Raw genomic sequence first — 21,065 nt, forward strand, 5'->3', positions numbered from 1 at the left:
TATAAATAAGATAGTTGTCAAATTTATGGTCAAATGTTGCTTTATATAAAAAAATTTAACATGGTTAAACCAAAATTAAAATAACCATTTAATATTAAATGTGATTTTGATATTAACTTAGTATTAAATATAATAATTAATTATAAAAAAATCTATTAATCTTAAAGGAATGGCAATCGATTTCTAACTAAAAGTTAAAAGTCCAAATCTTATTACTAATAAAAAAATAAAAAATTCTAAGTTAAAATCCAACTTTATTTTTTCTCTTTTTTTTTATCGGTTAAATTGTTTATTTACCAAATTCATTGGAGTAGAAGTAACATTGTTTCACAGCTAATGTATGGTCAGAATTAATTTAAGTAAAAGTTTCAAAAGTCTTTTATAATCAATATTAACATATTACATGATACAACTCTATACTAAACATACAATATGAATGTAAAAAAAAAAAAAGAATACATATTTCTGCTAAAATCCAATGTAAATCTCTTTGTAAACAAAGACAAATTAAATAATAGGGTGATTATAAATGTATAAACCCCAGTCAGTTTTGTGTGTTTCGATTTGTTTGCACTTTAATCTTTGTCAATCTGTGGTTGTAAGGAATAAGCCAAATAGAACTTGGTTGATGCCAACATTATATCATCAGCAAAATAACAAACCATTCTGATTCGAAATCATGTATGGACAACTCGCTGTACCTGTCTTTCACTGCTATGAGTAAACCTTTGCCCACAATCCGCGGCATCTGTCAGCAAAACCAGCTTGCTAATTTTCTGTTAATGCAAAGGATATCAGTTAATCCAATGGATGAAACTTGAAATGAAACATATGCACAGAAAGCTAAAATGGTTGGAAATTAAAAGGGGAGAATATGTAGGAAATCTTCTTTGTATTGACAGATAGAAACATTATTCAGGTATATTTCTTACAATAATGGTTTCTGGAAATGATAAGAAATGACACCCCAAAAACATTGAAGGGGCCATCCTAGATTCAGATTACAACCGACAAGATAATGAACCTATAAAATGAGACTACGAAGAACGTGGAGCTCTAAAGTTTATCTTATCCTGCTGTTCACTTTCTCAACATGTGCATGAATGAATGCACATGTTTGACGATGCAAAGCAAATTACTTTTTATTATTTATAAAACTTCCATCATTAAGCACCAGAAAACAGAGGAGTCTTTACCTCATTTAATAAGCAATCACCTTGTTGTTCAAGTTCGCGTATTTGTTGCATTGTCAGCCCAAACCATTCATCAATCCAACCAAAACAGTTCCGGTGACTTTCAATGAAAAGTGCCCTTTCACCCTATACAACAGAAAAATAACGTTATATAAACAAGTATTTGAGGGTGTCTGTGTGTATTTTGAGGTGGGGAGGGGGAAGTCACAACTCATTTAATATTGAGAATATTGTGCAAATTAAGGCCTCATTTCATGTCATGCTTAGGGACCCAAATGCAAACACATCTTTCAATGTAAAGCCGTGCCTACGACTTTTACAAGTCCTTTATTTCAAGGATCACCCATTGTTGACCTAATTTATTTTCATCTTAAAACCTAGAAGAGTGATGGCAAGTAATGGCACTTTTCCAGGCATTGAAATATAAAGGAATGATATGCATTCAATGTTCAGTCCTGCAATAATGCATGCTTAATGCAACCAGAGATTAGATGAAAATTTTTAGTCCCCTGCCTCCTGTTTCCAACAGTTCAGTTTTCTTATATGGTTTTGTGGCAAAATGATAAACTAGGGTCACATGATTACATCCCAAATATATGAACCCTCAAAATTAGGATCACATTGTGAAATGCACCATTTATAGTTGCTTTTGTCAAGAGTATTATTCATGGTATCTACAAGGCATCTGACCTTCACCACAGAGTCTATAGTTTAAAGTTAACATTGAAAATTTGAAGTCTATGAAATCTTACCGCTAGCAAAGCTTGTTCAAGTCGATAACCAAAACCCCAATATGGTGCATCTATTGTCACCAATTTATATGCCGTCATTACTGGACGGCAATTATCCTGCAAATATGAATATCACATGTAATCACTGAAACTAAATTTGGTTGAAGATTTAATAGATATCACAAGAAAGATGCAGTCAGTTAGATCCATTATATACAACCCTAAGAAATACCACATGAATACTATTCATAGTTACAAGGAAGGGAAAGAAGAATGAGGGGTTTGGGGCAAACACAAATTCCCTAAAGTGATAATTGGATTTAGAGAAATGCTATGATTCAGCATTGAAGCAAATGACATGGCTATAAGCTTACAGCAAGAAGCATTACTAATTGTAAGTGCAGAGATGCCTTGAGTAGCTTTATCCATATATGTATGTAATCACGTGATTGACTGAAAGGAGAAGGGGGTAATGTCCGAACCTGCCATCCATCCAAAAGCGGACCACGGCCAGATTTTGTGGATTTGAACTTCGGAAAGTCAAAACTGATACTTCCGATAGCATAACTCCAATAATCTGTTTCAGCTGAAGCAATATCAATGATTTCTACCTGTCTAGCGGCCAGTTGTTCTTCATTTAAACCATGCACCTATTTGTAAACCTCATAGTTAAGAGATGAAAAAAGAAAAGAAGTTGACAAAAAAGAATAATAGGATGCAATGCAGCTTCCCTTCAAATTGACACTTTCAAAACATTTCAAGTTACTAATGTCAAGGCCAAAAATTAGATTTTAGGGTAGAGAGAAAAATAATAATAAAACAGAACAAATTTATGAAAAAGCTAATTAAGAAGACTGTCAAAGAAACTCACATTTTCCGATGTGCCATTGTCTGCCCTATGGACAGTCTCAATTGTGAGAGAGAACTTGGTAAAGTATGGGCACTGCAACAATTCAAGACTTATGAGGGCATACAATCAAAGGAAATCAAGGCATTTGTCATAAACGTCCTTAAAAATGTTAGAAGAAAACAAAATAGTTACCTTGATCACTTAGAAATGTAAGACCCATTCCGTAAACAACAGAAGAAAGATAAATGTTAATACAACTTGCACCAATAAAATCAAGCAAAGACAAAAAAAAACAAAAAAAAAAGGGGGAAAAAGGATTGAGCGTAATGGACATTGCAAACCTGTTTTACATCTTGGGTATGCATTCCATGCTTCCTCTTGCATTACAAGAGCATCTTTCGGTGCAATAGTTGTAAGCCAAGCAGGTGCTTTGCTGCAAAAGTTAGTACAAAAATAAGAAACAAAAAAGAAAACAACAAAAACCAGTGTTCCATCTCCATGAATATACACATGCATATATGCACAAATACATAGAGAGTCTAGAGCAACACTAGAGAATTAAGGAATCTATATTTTCACCGCTAGTTATAAAGAATTACTTCAATTAGCAATATATTGGATCATCTTGAAGTATAAAGGCGAAAATTCAGTATCCCTAATCAGCCTACAGGATGAAGTAAAGAGTCACCTTTGTAAACGATACACTTTAGAAGTGTATTGACCTTTACCAAATACATCATCTTGAAAACGCTTGTTCTCCAAGACTTCAACACCTTCATCCCCATTTGTACTCTGCTGCTGCATCTTCATTACCATGTACATTTGAGCTACCTGATACTGCAAAATCAAACATGGTCAGGAAACAAATAAAGGAACCCAAAGAATTCAATACCTTCATTGAATAATAAGTTTTGAAACTTTTTAGCTAAGGCTTACCTCTTCCAAAGACATAGGCATGACAATTCGACTTCAGGTTGTTCCCATAGGGAAAAAAGGAACAGTTAAGGAAAACGAAAAACCAAAACTTTAATTAAAAAAGTACCCAGACAAATTTAAAAAAAAAAAAGAAACCCATGTTAGATAAAAGGATACAATTCCTTGAGTTGAACCATGTCTCTTGAATTACCAATCAAACTCCTAGGGAAAATTGCAGGAAAACTCAGAAATGAAAAAAAAAAAAGAAGAAGGGAAAAACTACTGTGTTTTTGGGAAAACAAAGAGATGCGCAAGGAAGAGAATTAGATAAGAGAAGATTCAGAGTTCGGGTTGAAATGAAAATTAAATTGTGATGGCTTCGAGAATAAATTCGAAGAATGGCCAGCCAAGCCAATTATAACATGTAAAGTCAAATTACGCTTTGGAGTTGTCTTCTTATTTTCTTCTTTCAAAGGGATAAACTAACATTTGGTCCCTAAATTTGTCAACTATTTTCAACTTGATCCTGGAACTTGAGAGTTTGTCTTTGATTCTTAAAACTTGAATTCCTTTAATGTGTGTTGACATGACATTAATTTGATCTTGAAGTTGAACTATCTAAAATAATTTAAAGATTATAATGATAAAATTAAGATATTATAAACTTAATATAAAGTTTTAATTTTTTATTTATTTTATCAATTCGATCATTTTTATAGTTGAAATTATTACTTCAGTTTCATAATATTATTAGTTAAAAAAGCTAATATGTCATTTTCATTGGCATTTAAAATTTTTCATTAATATAAGATAATTAAAAAGAAAAAAGAAAAAGAAAGACAGAGTAATAAATAAATATGGTTTGTTACAAGGGGGAATAGCAGAATTTGCCCTTTATTTTTGTATTTATTTGTTTTGGGGTTGTTCCGGAACGACGTCGGATTTTCGGAGGAAAGAGGAAAGGGAATTACAACGTGGACGGCGATCATTGACCATCATTTTTAATGGCCTGGAGTGGGTTGGTCGGCTTTGACTGGCCAACCCGGTCGACCATGCTTAAAACACAAACCTTAGACGTTCGCTCGCACAAGCTTTAGTGGTTACACTTCTTCTGCCTTCATTTTTTTCTTATTTATTTTAAATTAAAATTAATTATTTTTATAAAAATTTATTATAATGCAAAAGGGATAATGTCATCTTTGCCCCCTCAACTTTATCAAATCTTCTAATATAGTACCTTTACTTTGAAAACTCTATTTTGGTACTAGGTACTTTTACACCATTTATCAATATAGTAGCTCTACCTAGTGGTGTTAATTTTTGAATTGTCAAAATACATGGCCCAATTATAATTGTTATGTGTCACTTTTTGTCAGAAAAATTTTTATTTCAAATAATAAAGGACCTCAAATTGAATAACCCAAAAGTTATTTTAACCTAAAAAACAGGAAAAATAAAACAAAGATTAAATTCTACTATTAGTCCCTATACTTAGAAAAAGTTGTGGATTTAATCTTTGTACTTTTATTTGATCGATTTCAGTCTATGTACTTTCCAAATTTTAGAATTTTAGTCCTCACCAAACAATAATAGTTAAATTCATCAAGTAAAGTTATGCTATTTCTAAAATATGATGCACCAAATATATTAGTATAAGTGTAATATCATTTCAGTTTATTATTTCTACACATTACTCATAAAAAATCAATTAACAGATTAACAATTGTCATTTGTGTTAAGATTGAAATTTTAAAATTCGAAAAATATAGTGACTTAGAATGATCTAGTTAGAGAAAATGAGCCAAATCTACAATTGTATGCATAATACAGTACTAGTAATTGAATTTGACCAAATGGACTTAACTGTTACCTTTTAGGCCAAGACTAAAATTTTAAATTTTGAAAAAGTAAAGGGACTAAAATTTACCAATTCGAAAATTATATAGATTAAATTGATCAAATAAAAGTACAAAGACTAAATCCATAAGTTTTACAAAATAGAGGGACTAATAGCAGAATTAAACCTAAAACAAATAAATTCCCAAACAAGGAGGGATTCGCAAAACCAAATCATGCCAAATTGTGTCTAATTGCATGACTTTTTGTTTGAAAATTCCATGGTTTTTTCTTCTTTTATCTATTTCGAAATTAATTTTCTTCAATAGTAATTGATTATGTTTCTTTTAATCTGAATTTTTTTTTAAAAAGTTACACTCAACAGTAGTTGCATTTTTTTTTTTTGGTTATTAAATATAATTTAAAATTATGGTAATAAAATCAAGAGAAACTTTAGTGGTATGAAAATAGGTGTTGATGTAGAATAGATTCTAGAAAAGTGGAGTCCAAGATGAAAGGGAAGACTTTTCAAAATTCCAATTTATGGCTATGGAAGTTTCCTACAATAAATCAAAAGAATTGTTGTATTAGCCGCCAAAAAGTTAGGTGAGAGAAAACCAATTACATTTTGCCTTAATCAACAATTAACAGTTTTGACTTCTTAGTCTTCACTCAATCACATCATTAAAATAAATATTCAAATCATATTTAAATTTATTTAAAAATTTTAAGTTGATAATAAACTTAAATACTCCAATCTCAATATTTTAGTTTATTTAAATTGAAATTTGCACAATATTATATAAAAATGTTACACAAAATTTAAAATGAATATGCTACACTCATTTGCATCCCAACGACCATATATTCGAAATCATTTTAAATATTTTTTCAGTTATGAAAAGTTTAAAAAGATATTAGAAATCATTAATATTTTGATATATTTTTTAATTTATTCATTTGTCTAGGTTATTTGATTAAAAATATAATTTTTTTTATATTTGACCAAATTTAAATTTAAATTGTTAATGAGACCTAAAACTCTGTTGGGATATGTAGGCTTTAAGTGTTTTATACTAAGTAATATTAATGTTCGATTAGGTATGGTTTGTGGGGTTTCATTTAAATAGTAAATGAGAAAGAAAAGGAATATTTATTAAATTTTTAATTATTTTTACAAATATTTTTTTTTATATTTATTAACAAATATAATATTTTAAATCAAATAAACTAAAAGAAAGAATAATTTACAAACTATCAAAAATTTAACAACTTTTTAAAAGATTATAATTTAAAAAATATTTAAAATGAATATGGACATATAATTATCTAAATGCAAATGAATTTGGATACCTATTTGTTTTGATTATGGACTTAAAATTTTTAAATTATTTTTTTGATGACATGGCAATTGTTGTGGACTGCCACATTTAATACATAATAGTTAACTAACACCAAATATAAATTCCTATAACAAGATAATACTAAATAGTAGTATAGAGCAGTAGGGTCGAATCCATAGGGACTGGCTATCCAATTTCATTTTTTCTTCGTGACTAGAATCACTATCGCGGTCATAGTCGTGCCTACAACCTGTGCACAGCAATGCTGAAATATGAAGAAACAAATGGGTTTTAATTGATAAAGATAATAATAATAAGAACATATTCGAAATTGCAAGAAAGATAAATTTAAGCAAATTAAATAAATTTGTGAATAAAATATTTTTAAGCTTAGCCCTGGCCTCGGTGCATCCTGAACTTGAACCGATCCTTGAAAGAAGATCTTTCCTTCCAATCAATAAGTTGGTTATAACAATTGAGAACGCCTCAAACCACCAACTTTTCTTCTTGTAGTCAATTTCGGTACGACTTGCAATTCGACCCTGTCAAATTTCTAACCACGTGACATGTGCTCGTAATTTAAGACTTTAACAGCCTTTTGATCTAAAAAGCCTAACTCGAATTAACGATGTAGCGACGTAAAAATTTTAGCTTAGCTTGGTCGCTAATTGTGGCAATTTATTGAAAAAAAGTTTGAAATTTGACGTTTGATTTTTGAAATAAACAGGGAGCCGCCGCCAATCCTTTTTCCTAGGTGTGATCGGACACCTATTAGATCTCTTATTAAAACAAATAAAAGGATGAGTTTAGGTCTACGTTAAAATCCAGATAAAATTTAGGGTTCGGGAGTCAGTTACACGCGATGAAGGTATTAGCACCCTCGCGACGGCCAAAATTGGTATCTTATAAACAAGTGTTGTCTTAATTTTCAAAATTGCAAGTTCAAAGTAACATTGAATCGTGACCTGGTAAAACACGAGAAATTTCAAGTTTCGTTTTCTTTTAAGAATGATATACCGTTTTAACACGAGTCTATTCATATTCACCCAACATAGCGATGAAATCGATGGCTTAACGTTAAATCGGTACGTTGCCTTGATTATTGAAATTAATTAGAAAACAAGAATATGGTTTTCAAAGTAATGCAAAGCAAATTAATAAATAAAAAAATAAAAGACAAATCTAGAGGTACATTGAAGCGAATATAAATGTGACAATAATATTATAAACAATAAAGATATATATGATACTAGAATTAAATATGAAATGAAAATAATGAATATAGATACATGATATTAAGAGTATGTGTAGCGACGTAAAAATGTTTAGCTTTGGTCGCTAATTGTGGCGATTTATTGAAAACTTGAAAACTGAAGTTTGATTTTAAAATAAAGAGGGAGTCGCCACCGATCCTTTTTCCTAGGTGTGATCAGACACCTATTAGATTTATTTTTTAAAACAAAAGGAAGGCCGAGTTTAGGTCTACGTCAAAAGTCCAGAGAAAAATAAAGTTCGGGAGTCGGTTACGAGCGGGGAAGGTATTAGCACCCTCGCGACGCCCAAAATTGGTATCTTATAAACACGTGTTGTCTTGATTTTCAAAAATGCGAGTTCAATGTAATATTTAGTCATGATCCGATGAAAAGACGAAAAATTTTAGTTTTATTTTTTTTGGTTTTTTAGAAGGGTGTTCCGTCTTTAGCACGAGCCGACAAATTCCATGTAATGGCCCAAATTTGAGGTTATCGGAACAGTGGTTTCGGGACCACAAATCCGATGAGAAAAATTTTATTTTTCTTATATTTTTATGGTCTACAATTTCACAAAATGATTTTTTGAAAATTTCGTTCGAAAATTTCGACGTTTGGGCACTCAATTTAGTCAAAAGGACTAAATTGTAAAAAGTGCAAAAGTTGAGTTCTACATGTTAGAGGTGTCCAATTGTTATGAAACTTTAAATTGGAGGTCCTTATATGGTAATTATACCATTGGTAACTTGGTAGACAAAAATGGACATGAGATAAGTGAAATAGAAAAATTTTAAGTTAGGGGCAATTTGGTAATCTAGTAATTAAAATGAATTAAAAGGGAAAAAGATGGCAAAAATCATCATCTTCTTCATATGAACGAAATCAGCAAGGGGGGAAGCCATAGTTAGGGTTTTTAAGCTTCCAAGCTCCATAGTAAGTGATCCCAAGCCCCGTTTTTAATGTTCTTTACGTTTTTGAGATCCCGGTAGCTTAATTTAGCTTATTTTAGCAATAATTTAACATAGGGTTTATATTTGGAAAAATACCCATAGGTGAAAAGTGTTTATTTTGATGTTTTATGATAGAATATGAAGCTAGAAATTATGTTAAACAACTTTTGCTAAGCGATTTTGAGTGAAAACGAGTAAAACGACATAATCGGTAAAAATACCTAATGTTCATAAGTACATGTTAGAGTGGGAATTTGATGTTGCCATAGAAGGGAAAAATGTTCAGAATGTTATAAAACATAAGAATAAGAGATGAAGTTTAATTTCCGAGCCTTGGGGCAAAAATGTAATTATGTAAAAGTTTAGGGGCAAAATTGTAATTTTGAAAAAGTTAGAGTCGAGGGCTGTTTTGATGAATGTGATTATTAAATAAGTTAAATTTACTATTTTAGATCAAGAAGTACGAAACTCGAGGTTAGACAAAGGGAAGAATAAAGTTGAAGACTAAGTTGGTGAATTTGGCTATAATTGGTACCGAGGTAAGTTTACGATAAATAAATGTAATATTTCAATATTTATTATCAATGCTGTTATTTTTCAGCAACTATGAATTTATTTTATGAATTTATTTGATGATGATCTAAGCATGAAATGATAGAGAATTAAAATTAAAAAGTCTCGTTGATACATAAGGATGGTACTGGATACGAATGTCATGACATTTGGGTAAAGAGGTCCCATGTAAGACCATGTCTGGGACATGGCATTGGCACCGAGATGAGAGGTCCCATGTAAGACCATGTCTGGGACATGGCGTTGGCACCGAGATGAGAGGTCCCCTATAAGACCATGTCTGGGACATGGCTTTGGCATGTTATTATCAGAAGAGGCCCGAGTATCCTTATTATTCCAATGTAGCTCAACGGGCTTGTAAATGAATCATGTTCATGAAAGTTCAGTTTAAAGCATAAATGGCAAGCTCAGGTAAGTTGTGAGACTTAAGAACTTATTATACTATCAATTGATGTTCAACGATGCAGCAAGGATTGAGTAAGTTATGCACACAAGTATTCTAAGTAAACAAGTAAGAGAACTAGTATGAGATTAACTAAAGAGTAAACTAGAGATATAGACATTGAGTTTAATTATTTAAGTTAAATATTGTTATTTATTTGCTAGTAAACTTACTAAGCTTTATGCTTACTTCTTTTATTTCTCTTTCTCTTATAGTATTGCAAAGCTACTTCAAGGATCCTAAAGAAGTCGGAGATCGTCCACACTATCAACTACAACTGCTCGGTATTTTATATCGAAACACGTTTGAGTTATGGCATGTATAGGGATTTAGTTATTTTGTATGTTTGTAATGATGATTTTGCTAATGAGTGATGTGTAAGTATTTGATGATGTATGGTCATTAAAATGGTTAAGGATGAAGGTGTTTGTTGTTATGAAAGATTAGGTGATAAATTATGCATGGAAATCATGAAAGGATAAAATTTTGCAAAGAAACAGAATTCAGGCAGCACAGTGACGTGAATTTGAAAAATCACCCAAGATAGTATAAAATGAATTAGAGGGTGAATGATATATGGAATTAAATCTTGTTGAGTCTATTTTCATGTAAAAATAACGGTGTAGAAAAAGGAAATTTATATTTTAATATATGTGAATTTTAGTAAGATAGGGTCAGAACTGTTTTTGGAGTCCCCTGTTCTGAGTTTAGAAAATAATTACAAATTGTAAAAAAAATGGTTATGAGTTGAAATTTACATGCTTAGATTCCTTAATGAGTCTATTTTCTGTAGAAACAAGTAAGAACTTCATATGAAAATCCTACAGTGAGAAAACTTATTTTTAGTAACAAGAGGTCAGAATAGTCGAATGGTGAAACAGGGGAGACTTTAACTAATAAACTGTACTAATTGACTAAACCAAAAATTCTAAAAATTTTATGGTGAGTAGATATATGAGTCTAGTTTCAGGTAAAATTTACGGAATTAAATTTCGAGTTCTGTAGCTCAAGTTATAATTAATTTAGCAACTGCTGCGTGATTGGACAGATTTGCTGTAAATAGTGAAATAAATTTTCAAACCTAGTTTTTATGCTCCGAATTGGTAAGATAAGCTAAGTAATGCCTCGTGCTCGACTCCGAAAACGGTCTCGGGTAAGGGGTGTTACATTTTGTTGGTATCAGAGCAGGTTTAGTCGGTTCTCGGAAATACTCAGTAAGAATAAGAGTCTACCTATACATGCCATACTTATATATTTTGATAGTGTGACGACTCCTGGCGATTTTAAAATGTTTTCTTTTATAGTTATGGATCCTGAACGAGCTAGTACAGATGAAGTAGAGAGTAATGCGCCTATTCCCGTAGAAGGGACGGTGCCATCAGATGTTAATGTTAGTGAAAGACCTGCATCAGATAGACAGGGAGGAGGAGCTAGAGAAGCCTTCTTCCAAGCCATGACTGATTGGTTTGCCGAGTTCGTTCGTACGAATCCGGCTGTAAGACCTCCACCCCCTCAAGATTCACAGGTTCCCCATGTAGCTTCCCCAGCTGCAGGTATATTTATCAGGGAGAGACCACCTGTTGATAAGATTAGGAAGCAAGGGGCTGAAGAATTTCGGGCTACCAAAGATGACGATGCAGAAAAAGCAGAATTCTGGCTTGAGAATACCATCAGGGTTTTTGAAGAATTATCTTGTACACCGAAAGAATGTATGAAGTGTGTGGTCTCACTTCTCAGAGATTCCGCTTATCATTGGTGGAAGACTCTCATGTCTATCGTACCGAGTGAGAAGGTTACTTGGGATTTCTTTCAGGAGGAGTTTCGAAAGAAGTACATCAGCCAGAGATTTACAGAGTAGAAAAGGAAGGAGTTTCTTAAGCTAAAACAAGGTAAGATGTCCGTGACTGAATATGAACGCGAATTTGTCAGACTTAGTAAGTATGCTCGGGAATTTGTATCCACCGAAGCCAACATGTGCAAGAGATTTGAAGATGGGCTTAATGATGACATCCGACTATCAGTGGGTGTATTGGAAATCAGAGAGTTTGTTGTTCTGGTAGAAAGAGCTTGTAAAGTAGAAGACTTGTTAAAAGAAAAAGAGAAGAGCAAAGCTGAAGCTGGAGCGCAGGATACAAAGAAGAGGCAAATGAGTAAATTATTTCAGTCTACATCTAAGAGGCCTAGGGAGCTCTCTAGCGGATCACATTTTCCACATATATATTCTGGCCGAAGCAGAAGTAGAAGATTCGAGGGTTTTAGAGCTCAAACCACTACAGTTGCAAGTACTGGCAGTACTCGACCTCCTAGACCGGAATGTCCTCAATGTGGGAGACGCCACCCCAGAGAGTGTAGAGCAGGTGAAAATGTTTGTTTCAGATGTGGAGCATCCAATCACTTTATTCAGGATTGTCCTGAAACAACTAAAAGAGAAGAAATAACGAGTGCGAGATCAGGTAATGCTCCTACCAGAGGTAGACCGCAGAGAAACCCAGGAGTGGGGGCAAGTAATAGGGGTGCATCCAGAGATTCAGCGGTTAGATCAGATGTTAGAGCACCTGCAAGATCATATGCTATTCGAGCTCGTGAAGAGGCGTCCTCTCCTGATGTAATTGCGGGTACATTTTTTCTCTATGATACTACTGTTATTGCATTAATTGATCCTGGCTCTACACATTCATATATATGCACAAAATTAGCATTTTTTAAAAATTTGTCTGTTGAACCTACTAAATTTATGGTTAAAGTCTCGAACCCCCTGGGCCAGTTTGTGATAGTAGATAAAGTTTGTAAAAATTGTCCACTGATGGTAAAAGGTATTTGTTTCCCGGTTGACTTGATGTTATTGCCTTTTGATGAGTTTGATGTGATATTGGGCATGGATTGGTTAACTCAGCATGATGCAGTAGTAAACTGTAGACAAAAATATGTTGTGTTGAAATGCCAGAATGGAGAATTACTTTGGGTTAAATCTAATCAGACAAAGGGATTATCCGATATGATTTCAGTTATGACAGCTCAGAGGTGTGTTAGAAAAGGGTATGATGTTTATTTAGCGTATGTGTTGGATACTAAGGTATCTGAGTCAAAGATACAGGCAGTGCCAGTTGTATGTGAATTTTCTGATGTATTTCCAGAGGAGTTACCAGGGTTGCCACCAGAAAGAGAAGTGGAATTTTCTATAGATCTGATTCCGGGAACTGCCCCAATTTCCATAGCTCCGTATCGTATGGCTCCTACAGAATTAAAAGAGTTAAAGGCACAGTTACAGGAACTTGTTGACAGAGGTTTTGTTCGTCCGAGTCATTCACCTTGGGGTGCTCCAGTTCTGTTTGTGAAAAAGAAAGATGGGTCTTTAAGATTGTGTATTGACTATCGGCAGCTTAATAAGGTAACTATAAATAATAAGTACCCATTGCCTCGAATTGATGACTTATTTGATCAACTGAAAGGTGCCACAGTATTTTCAAAGATTGATCTCCGATCGGGTTATTATCAGTTACGGGTAAAAGAGCCAGATGTGCCAAAGACAGCTTTCAGAACCAGGTATGGGCATTATGAGTTTCTGGTTATGCCGTTTGGGTTGACTAATGCACCTGCAGTATTCATGGATTTGATGAACCGGATATTCAGACCGTATCTAGATAGGTTTGTAGTAGTTTTTATTAATGACATTTTAGTTTATTCTCGGGATGAAACTGAGCATGCAGAACATTTGAAAATAGTGTTGCAAATTCTGCGTGAAAAGAAACTTTATGCTAAATTCAGTAAATGTGAATTTTGGCTTCGAGAGGTAGGTTTTCTCGGACATATTGTATCCGCAGAAGGCATCAGGGTAAATCCGAGTAAAATTTCAGCTATTGTCAATTGGAGTCCACTGAAGAATGTATCTGAAGTTAGAAGTTTCTTGGGTTTAGCTGGTTATTATCGGAGATTTGTACAAGGGTTTTCTATGATAGCTTCTCCAATGACCCGTTTATTACAGAAAGATGTTAAATTTGAATGGACAGAAAAATGCCAGCAAAGTTTCGACCGATTGAAGGAGTTGTTAACGAAAGCACCTGTGTTGGTACAGCCTGAATCGGGTAAGGAATTTATTATTTATAGTGATGCATCATTAAATGGTTTGGGTTGTGTCTTGATGCAAGAAGATAAAGTAATAGCCTATGCTTCAAGACAACTTAAGCCGCATGAAAGAAACTACCCGGTACATGATCTCGAGTTAGCTGTTATTGTATTTGCATTGAAAATATGGCGGCATTATTTGTATGGTGAAAAGTGTCATATTTATACTGATCACAAAAGCTTGAAATATTTGATGACACAGAAAGATTTGAATTTGAGACAATGCAGGTGGCTTGAATTGATAAAGGATTATGATTTGGTTATTGATTACCATCCGGGTAAGGCTAACGTGGTAGCTGATGCTTTGAGCCGAAAATCTCTATTTGCTTTACGAGCTATGAATACCCGGTTGTCACTGTCTAATGATGGTTCAATCATAGCTGAATTGAGAGCTAAATCGACATTTCGTCAACAAATATGTGAAGCTCAGAGGAATGATGAGAAATTACAGGCTAAACGGGTGCATTGTGAGTCAGGTAATGATTCAGAATTTCAGATTGGAACTGATGGGTGTTTATTATTCAGAGGCAGAGTATGTGTACCGAAGAATTCAGAACTTGTACAGAAGATTTTACACGAAGCACACAGTGGTATTATGTCCGTACATCCGGGAGGTAATAAAATGTATAATGACTTGAAAAAGATGTATTGGTGGCCGGGTATGAAACGTGATATCTCTGAGTTTGTATCAAGATGTTTAGTATGTCAGCAGGTTAAGGCTGAACATCAGGTACCTTCGGGGGTGCTTCAGCCAATCACTATACCGGAATGGAAATGGGAAAGAATCACTATGGATTTTGTATCTGGGTTACCGTTATCTCCGAAGAAGAAATATGCCATTTGGGTAATTGTCGACCGATTGACAAAGTCCGTGCACTTTATCCCAGTATGTATGGATTATTCTTTAGATAAATTGGCTGGATTGTATATATCTGAGATTGTTAGACTACATGGAGTGCCTGTCTCCATTATATCAGACAGAGATCCCCGATTTACGTCTCGTTTCTGGAACAAATTGCAAGAAGCTTTGGGTACTCAGTTGTATTTTAGTACTGCATTTCATCCTCAGACAGATGGCCAATCTGAGCGTGTAATTCAGGTATTGGAAGATATGCTCCGATGTTGTGCATTAGAGTTTCAAGGTAATTGGGAAAGGTATCTACCTTTGATTGAATTTGCTTATAATAACAGTTATCAGTCCAGTATTAAAATGGCTCCGTATGAAGCTTTATATGGTAGAAAATGTAGAACACCATTATATTGGACAGAGCTCAGTGAAAAGAAGATACACGGGGTTGATTTGATTCGGGAAACAGAAGAAAAAGTAAGACTGATTCGGGATAGTTTAAAAGCAGCTTCCGATCGTCAAAAGTCATACGCCGATCTTAAACGAAGGGAGATTGAATTTCAGGTGGGTGATAAAGTATTCTTAAAAGTGTCTCCTTGGAAGAAAGTTCTCCGGTTCGGTCGAAAGGGTAAATTGAATCCAAGATTTATCGGACCATATGAGATTATAGAAAGAATTGGACCAGTTGCTTACCGATTGGCTTTACCACCGGAACTCGACAAAATTCATAATGTATTTCATGTATCTATGCTACGATGGTATCGATCAGATCCTTCACATGTTATTACTCCAACAGAAGTAGAAATTCAGCCGGATATGACTTATAATGAAGAACCGGTTAAAGTATTAGCACGAGAAACAAAGGAGCTTAGAAACAAAAAGGTAAATCTGGTGAAAGTGCTATGGCAAAAGCACGGGATTGAGGAAGCAACATGGGAACCGAAAGAGACAATAAGGAAGCAATACCCGAATCTCTTTACTGGTAAGATTTTCGAGGACGAAAATCCTAAAAAGGGGGAGAGTTGTAATGGCCCAAATTTGAGGTTATCGGAACAGTGGTTTCGGGACCACAAATCCGATGAGAAAAATTTTATTTTTCTTATATTTTTATGGTCTACAATTTCACAAAATGATTTTTTGAAAATTTCGTTCGAAAATTTCGACGTTTGGGCACTCAATTTAGTCAAAAGGACTAAATTGTAAAAAGTGCAAAAGTTGAGTTCTACATGTTAGAGGTGTCCAATTGTTATGAAACTTTAAATTGGAGGTCCTTATATGGTAATTATACCATTGGTAACTTGGTAGACAAAAATGGACATGAGATAAGTGAAATAGAAAAATTTTAAGTTAGGGGCAATTTGGTAATCTAGTAATTAAAATGAATTAAAAGGGAAAAAGATGGCAAAAATCATCATCTTCTTCATATGAACGAAATCAGCAAGGGGGAAGCCATAGTTAGGGTTTTCAAGCTTCCAAGCTCCATAGTAAGTGATCCCAAGCCCCGTTTTTAATGTTCTTTACGTTTTTGAGATCCCGGTAGCTTAATTTAGCTTATTTTAGCAATAATTTAACCTAGGGTTTATATTTGGAAAAATACCCATAGGTGAAAAGTGTTTATTTTGATGTTTTATGATAGAATGTGAAGCTAGAAATTATGTTAAACAACTTTTGCTAAGCAATTTTAAGTGAAAACGAGTAAAACGACATAATCGGTAAAAATACCTAATGTTCATAAGTACATGTTAGAGTGGGAATTTGATGTTGCCATAGAAGGGAAAAATGTTCAGAATGTTATAAAACATAAGAATAAGAGATGAAGTTTAATTTCCGAGCCTTGGGGAAAAAATGTAATTATGTAAAAGTTTAGGGGCAAAATTGTAATTTTGAAAAAGTTAGAGTCGAGGGCTGTTTTGATGAATGTGATTATTAAATAAGTTAAATTTACTATTTTAGATCAAGAAGTACGAAACTCGAGGTTAGACAAAGGGAAGAATAAAGTTAAAGACTAAGTTGGTGAATTTGGCTATAATTGGTACCGAGGTAAGTTTACGGTAAATAAATGCAATATTTCAATATTTATTATCAATGCTGTTATTTTCCAGCAACTATGAATTTATTTTATGAATTTATTTGATGATGATCTAAACATGAAATGATAGAGAATTAAAATTAAAAAGTCCCGTTGATACATAAGGATGGTACTGGATACGAATGTCATGACATTTGGGTAAAGAGGTCCCATGTAAGACCATGTTTGGGACATGGCATTGGCACCGAGATGAGAGGTCCCATGTAAGACCATGTCTGGGACATGGCGTTGGCACCAAGATGAGAGGTCCCCTATAAGACCATGTCTGGGACATGGCATGGGCACCAACATGAGAACATCCCATGTAAGACCATGTCTGGGACATGGCTTTGGCATGTTATTATCAGAAGAGACCCGAGTATCCTTATTATTCCAATGTAGCTCAACGGGCTTGTAAATGAATCATGTTCATGAAAGTTCAGTTTAAAGCATAAATGGCAAGCTCAGGTAAGTTGTGAGACTTAAGAACTTATTATACTATCAATTGATGTTCAACGATGCAGCAAGGATTGAGTAAGTTATGCACACAAGTATTCTAAGTAAACAAGTAAGAGAACTAGTATGAGATTAACTAAAGAGTAAACTAGAGATATAGACATTGAGTTTAATTATTTAAGTTAAATATTGTTATTTATTTGCTAGTAAACTTACTAAGCTTTATGCTTACTTCTTTTATTTCTCTTTCTCTTATAGTATTGCAAAGCTACTTTAAGGATCCTAAAGAAGTCGGAGATCGTCCACACTATCAACTACAACTGCTCGGTATTTTATATCGAAACACGTTTGAGTTATGGCATGTATAGGGATTTAGTTATTTTGTATGTTTGTAATGATGATTTTGCTAATGAGTGATGTGTAAGTATTTGATGATGTATGGTCAATAAAATGGTTAAGGATGAAGGTGTTTGTTGTTATGAAAGATTAGGTGATAAATTATGCATGGAAATCATGAAAGGATAAAATTTTGCAAAGAAACAGAATTCAGGCAGCACAGTGACGTGAATTTGAAAAATCACCCAAGATAGTATAAAATGAATTAGAGGGTGAATGATATATGGAATTAAATCTTGTTGAGTCTATTTTCATGTAAAAATAACGGTGTAGAAAAAGGAAATTTATATTTTAAGATATGTGAATTTTAGTAAGATAGGGTCAGAACTGTTTTTGGAGTCCCCTGTTCTGAGTTTAGAAAATAATTACAAATTGTAAAAAAAATGGTTATGAGTTGAAATTTACATGCTTAGATTCCTTGATGAGTCTATTTTCTGTAGAAACAAGTAAGAACTTCATATGAAAATCCTACAGTGAGAAAACTTATTTTTAGTAACAAGAGGTCAGAATAGTCGAATGGTGAAACAGGGGAGACTTTAACTAATAAACTGTACTAATTGGCTGAACCAAAAATTCTAAAAATTTTATGGTAAGTAGATATATGAGTCTAGTTTCAGGGAAAATTTACGGAATTAAATTTCGAGTTCTGTAGCTCAAGTTATAATTAATTTAGCAACTGCTGCGCGATTGGACAGATTTGCTGTAAATAGTGAAATAAATTTTCAAACCTAGTTTTTATGCTCCGAATTGGTAAGATAAGCTAAGTAATGCCTCGTGCTCGACTCCGGAAACGGTCTCGGGTAAGGGGTGTTACATTCCACCCAACATAGCGATGAAATCTACGACTTAATGTTAAATCGGCTCGTTGCTTTATTTATTGAAATTAATTAAAACATAAGAAAAAAATATTTCTAAAGTGAGAATTTAAAAATAGATAAATGACGCAAACAATGATATCATTACTGAAAAATTTTAACATGGAATACTAGAAATTATTATAACAATAATAATGATATTCGCAAAAAAAAGAAAATAAAAATAAATCGTGTACTAATAATAAGAAAAAATGATATATTTGGTAATAATAATATAAAATAATATGTACATAAAAGATACTTCATATATATGCATATAATAAGAGTATATAATAATAATAATAATAATATCTACAATAAAAGAAAATAATAGGAAATGTACAAAAAATATACATATAAAATATTTACAATAATGATGTAAATAAACAACATATAAAATATTTGAAATAACATATAAATGAAACATTTTAAAAAAAAGGTTAATAAATGAATTAAATAGATTTAGGACATGGCTAAAAACAAATTAAAATTCAGGATATAAAATTATAAATATTGGATAGTTAATTAGGGATCAAAACAAAAACCAAACAAGATCTGAGGGCCAAATTTAAAAAAAAAAAACAAAAGAAGATAGAAAATGGGGGTTAATTGAATGAGGTTGCGAGAGAGGACTAAACGCATAAATTTTCCTTTTAGGGAAAGTGCACAGACCCCACCCACCAAACAAAATAGTGCCGTTTCAACACCATTATTTAAAAACAAAGTTTTTTTTTGTGTTTCATTTTCAACCCCCAATCTTAAAAAAAAACAAAAAAAACTTCCATGCTCTCTTCCCCTCCCCCTTTTTCTTTCTGTCGATTGGGTTCCTTAGAGACTCGCCCTACCGCCAACGACGACGGCAGTGACCACCGTGTACAGCGACGGAGCGCAACCTAGGTACGCCTACTTTAAAATTTTTTTATGTTTCTTTGTTAAAAAAAGGTTTTCTTGAAAAAGAAAAGAAAAAAAACAATGAATAAATATGAAAAAAAACAAGGTAAGCAGAGAACAAAAAGAAGAAAAAAGGAAAAAAAGAACAAAACTAAACCTCTTGAACCTTCCTTCTCTTTTTTTGTTTTCATATCCGTTTTTATTTCCAATATCTGTGTTACAATCTTTCTTTTAAAAAAAATAAACCCCCCCTTTTACAACATTTTTGAATGGCTTTTTATAGCCATCTTTTACAAGTTTTTTTTATTACTTTTGCCATATTTTCCCGTCTTGCTTGTTTGCGCTGTTTTTGCAGGGTATGGGAGTGACTGGTGGAGCAGGTGATGGTGGCTGGTGTCAGAGGAAAGTGGGGAGGTGGCTAGGGTTTTTTTTTTGCTGGAAAATGTTTAGTAGGTTAGTTTAGGTGGGCTGTTGGTTTAGATTGGGTTTGATGATGTTGGGTTGATGAAATTGGGGTGGGTATTTGGTTGTATTTGGGCCAAAATTGGCCTACAACAGCTGCCCCTCTTTGCTCTTTATCGTGTAACGGGAATAGAGCAAAGACATAATGAAAGGCCAATTTTGCCCGGTCTTGCCAATTGTTGACTTCTTTGGCGCTCTTCTTTTCCGGGCAGTCTCTTACTAGTCCATCGCATCTTGTAGCTTTGGTTCAGTTCATTGCATCTTCTGATATGGGCCTTGTAGCTTCAATCTACTTCAATGTAGTTTCAAGGATATGAGATTTGTGGCTTCCATCTACTTCACTGTAACTTCAGAAGGATAAGATCTACAGCTTCAATCTTCTCTTCTATTGCTTCCGTGAGATAAGGTTTTGGTCTTCTCTTCTGCCACTTCAGAAAGGCAAGATCTGATATCCCCGACCAGCTCCACTGCAACTTCAGGGAGACAAAATCTGGTGCCTTCAATCGGCTCCAATCTTTGTTCTTTACTCGGTGTGTGATCCTGAGCTCAACTCATTTCTCGCAATATGAATTGACTTTTAAAAACTAGACATTAAAAACAAAAATTGAAAAATAGCTCAGCACGTGAACAAAGGCTCAACTCACTTCTCGCAATATGAGTTGATTTTTGAAAACAGAATTTGCCAAACAGATTTTGGAAACACCTTGGTATGTGACCCGAGGCTCAACTCACCTCTCGTAATATGAGTTGATTTTTGAAAAGCATAAATTGAAAAAACATTAATTGAAAATACCTCAGCGTGCCTCGAGGCTCAACTCACCTCTCGCAATATGGGTTGATTTTGACGAACAGAAATTGAAAAATAGAAATTGAAAAGACTTCAGCA

General features: G+C 33.5%; 2 protein-coding genes across 2 annotated transcripts; one reads left to right on the plus strand and one right to left on the minus strand.

The window, feature by feature from the left end:
* Positions 1-354: 354 nt before the first annotated feature.
* On the minus strand, positions 355-4,105 carry LOC107889247 (phosphatidylinositol transfer protein 2). Its single transcript, XM_016813606.2, has 10 exons — positions 3,867-4,105; positions 3,711-3,741; positions 3,463-3,611; positions 3,116-3,207; positions 2,967-2,974; positions 2,796-2,867; positions 2,407-2,574; positions 1,946-2,041; positions 1,197-1,319; positions 355-776 (listed from the first exon to the last, which is right to left on the minus strand). Exons 1-10 carry the CDS (start codon positions 3,884-3,886, stop codon positions 678-680), a joined length of 858 nt encoding a protein of 285 aa, XP_016669095.1. The 5' UTR covers positions 3,887-4,105; the 3' UTR covers positions 355-677.
* Positions 4,106-11,870: 7,765 nt separating this feature from the next.
* Positions 11,871-20,482, plus strand: LOC121206030 (uncharacterized). Its single transcript, XM_041076196.1, has 4 exons — positions 11,871-12,698; positions 17,006-17,049; positions 20,073-20,123; positions 20,462-20,482. The coding sequence occupies exons 1-4, from the start codon at positions 11,978-11,980 to the stop codon at positions 20,480-20,482; spliced, it is 837 nt and encodes a 278-aa protein (XP_040932130.1). The 5' UTR covers positions 11,871-11,977.
* Positions 20,483-21,065: the final 583 nt, after the last annotated feature.

Source organism: Gossypium hirsutum, chromosome A09 (genome assembly GCF_007990345.1).
Source record: "Gossypium hirsutum isolate 1008001.06 chromosome A09, Gossypium_hirsutum_v2.1, whole genome shotgun sequence".
Taxonomy (NCBI): Eukaryota; Viridiplantae; Streptophyta; class Magnoliopsida; order Malvales; family Malvaceae; genus Gossypium; species Gossypium hirsutum.

Excerpts from the sequence above, each read along its gene's own strand:
- LOC107889247 (XM_016813606.2), bottom strand. The coding sequence starts at position 3,886 with ATGGTTCAACTCAAGGAATT. Across the intron at positions 3,208-3,462 it reads AAAGTGTATCGTTTACAAAG|CAAAGCACCTGCTTGGCTTA; the intron begins GTGACTCTTTAC and ends TAACTTTTGCAG. Across the intron at positions 1,320-1,945 it reads TTGAACAAGCTTTGCTAGCG|GGTGAAAGGGCACTTTTCAT; the intron begins GTAAGATTTCAT and ends TCTGTTGTATAG.
- LOC121206030 (XM_041076196.1), top strand. The coding sequence starts at position 11,978 with ATGTCCGTGACTGAATATGAACGCGAATTTGTCAGACTTAGTAAGTAT. Across the intron at positions 17,050-20,072 it reads TAGACAAAGGGAAGAATAAA|GGTATGGGAGTGACTGGTGG; the intron begins GTTAAAGACTAA and ends CTGTTTTTGCAG. Across the intron at positions 20,124-20,461 it reads GTGGCTGGTGTCAGAGGAAA|CTTCAATCTACTTCAATGTA; the intron begins GTGGGGAGGTGG and ends TGGGCCTTGTAG.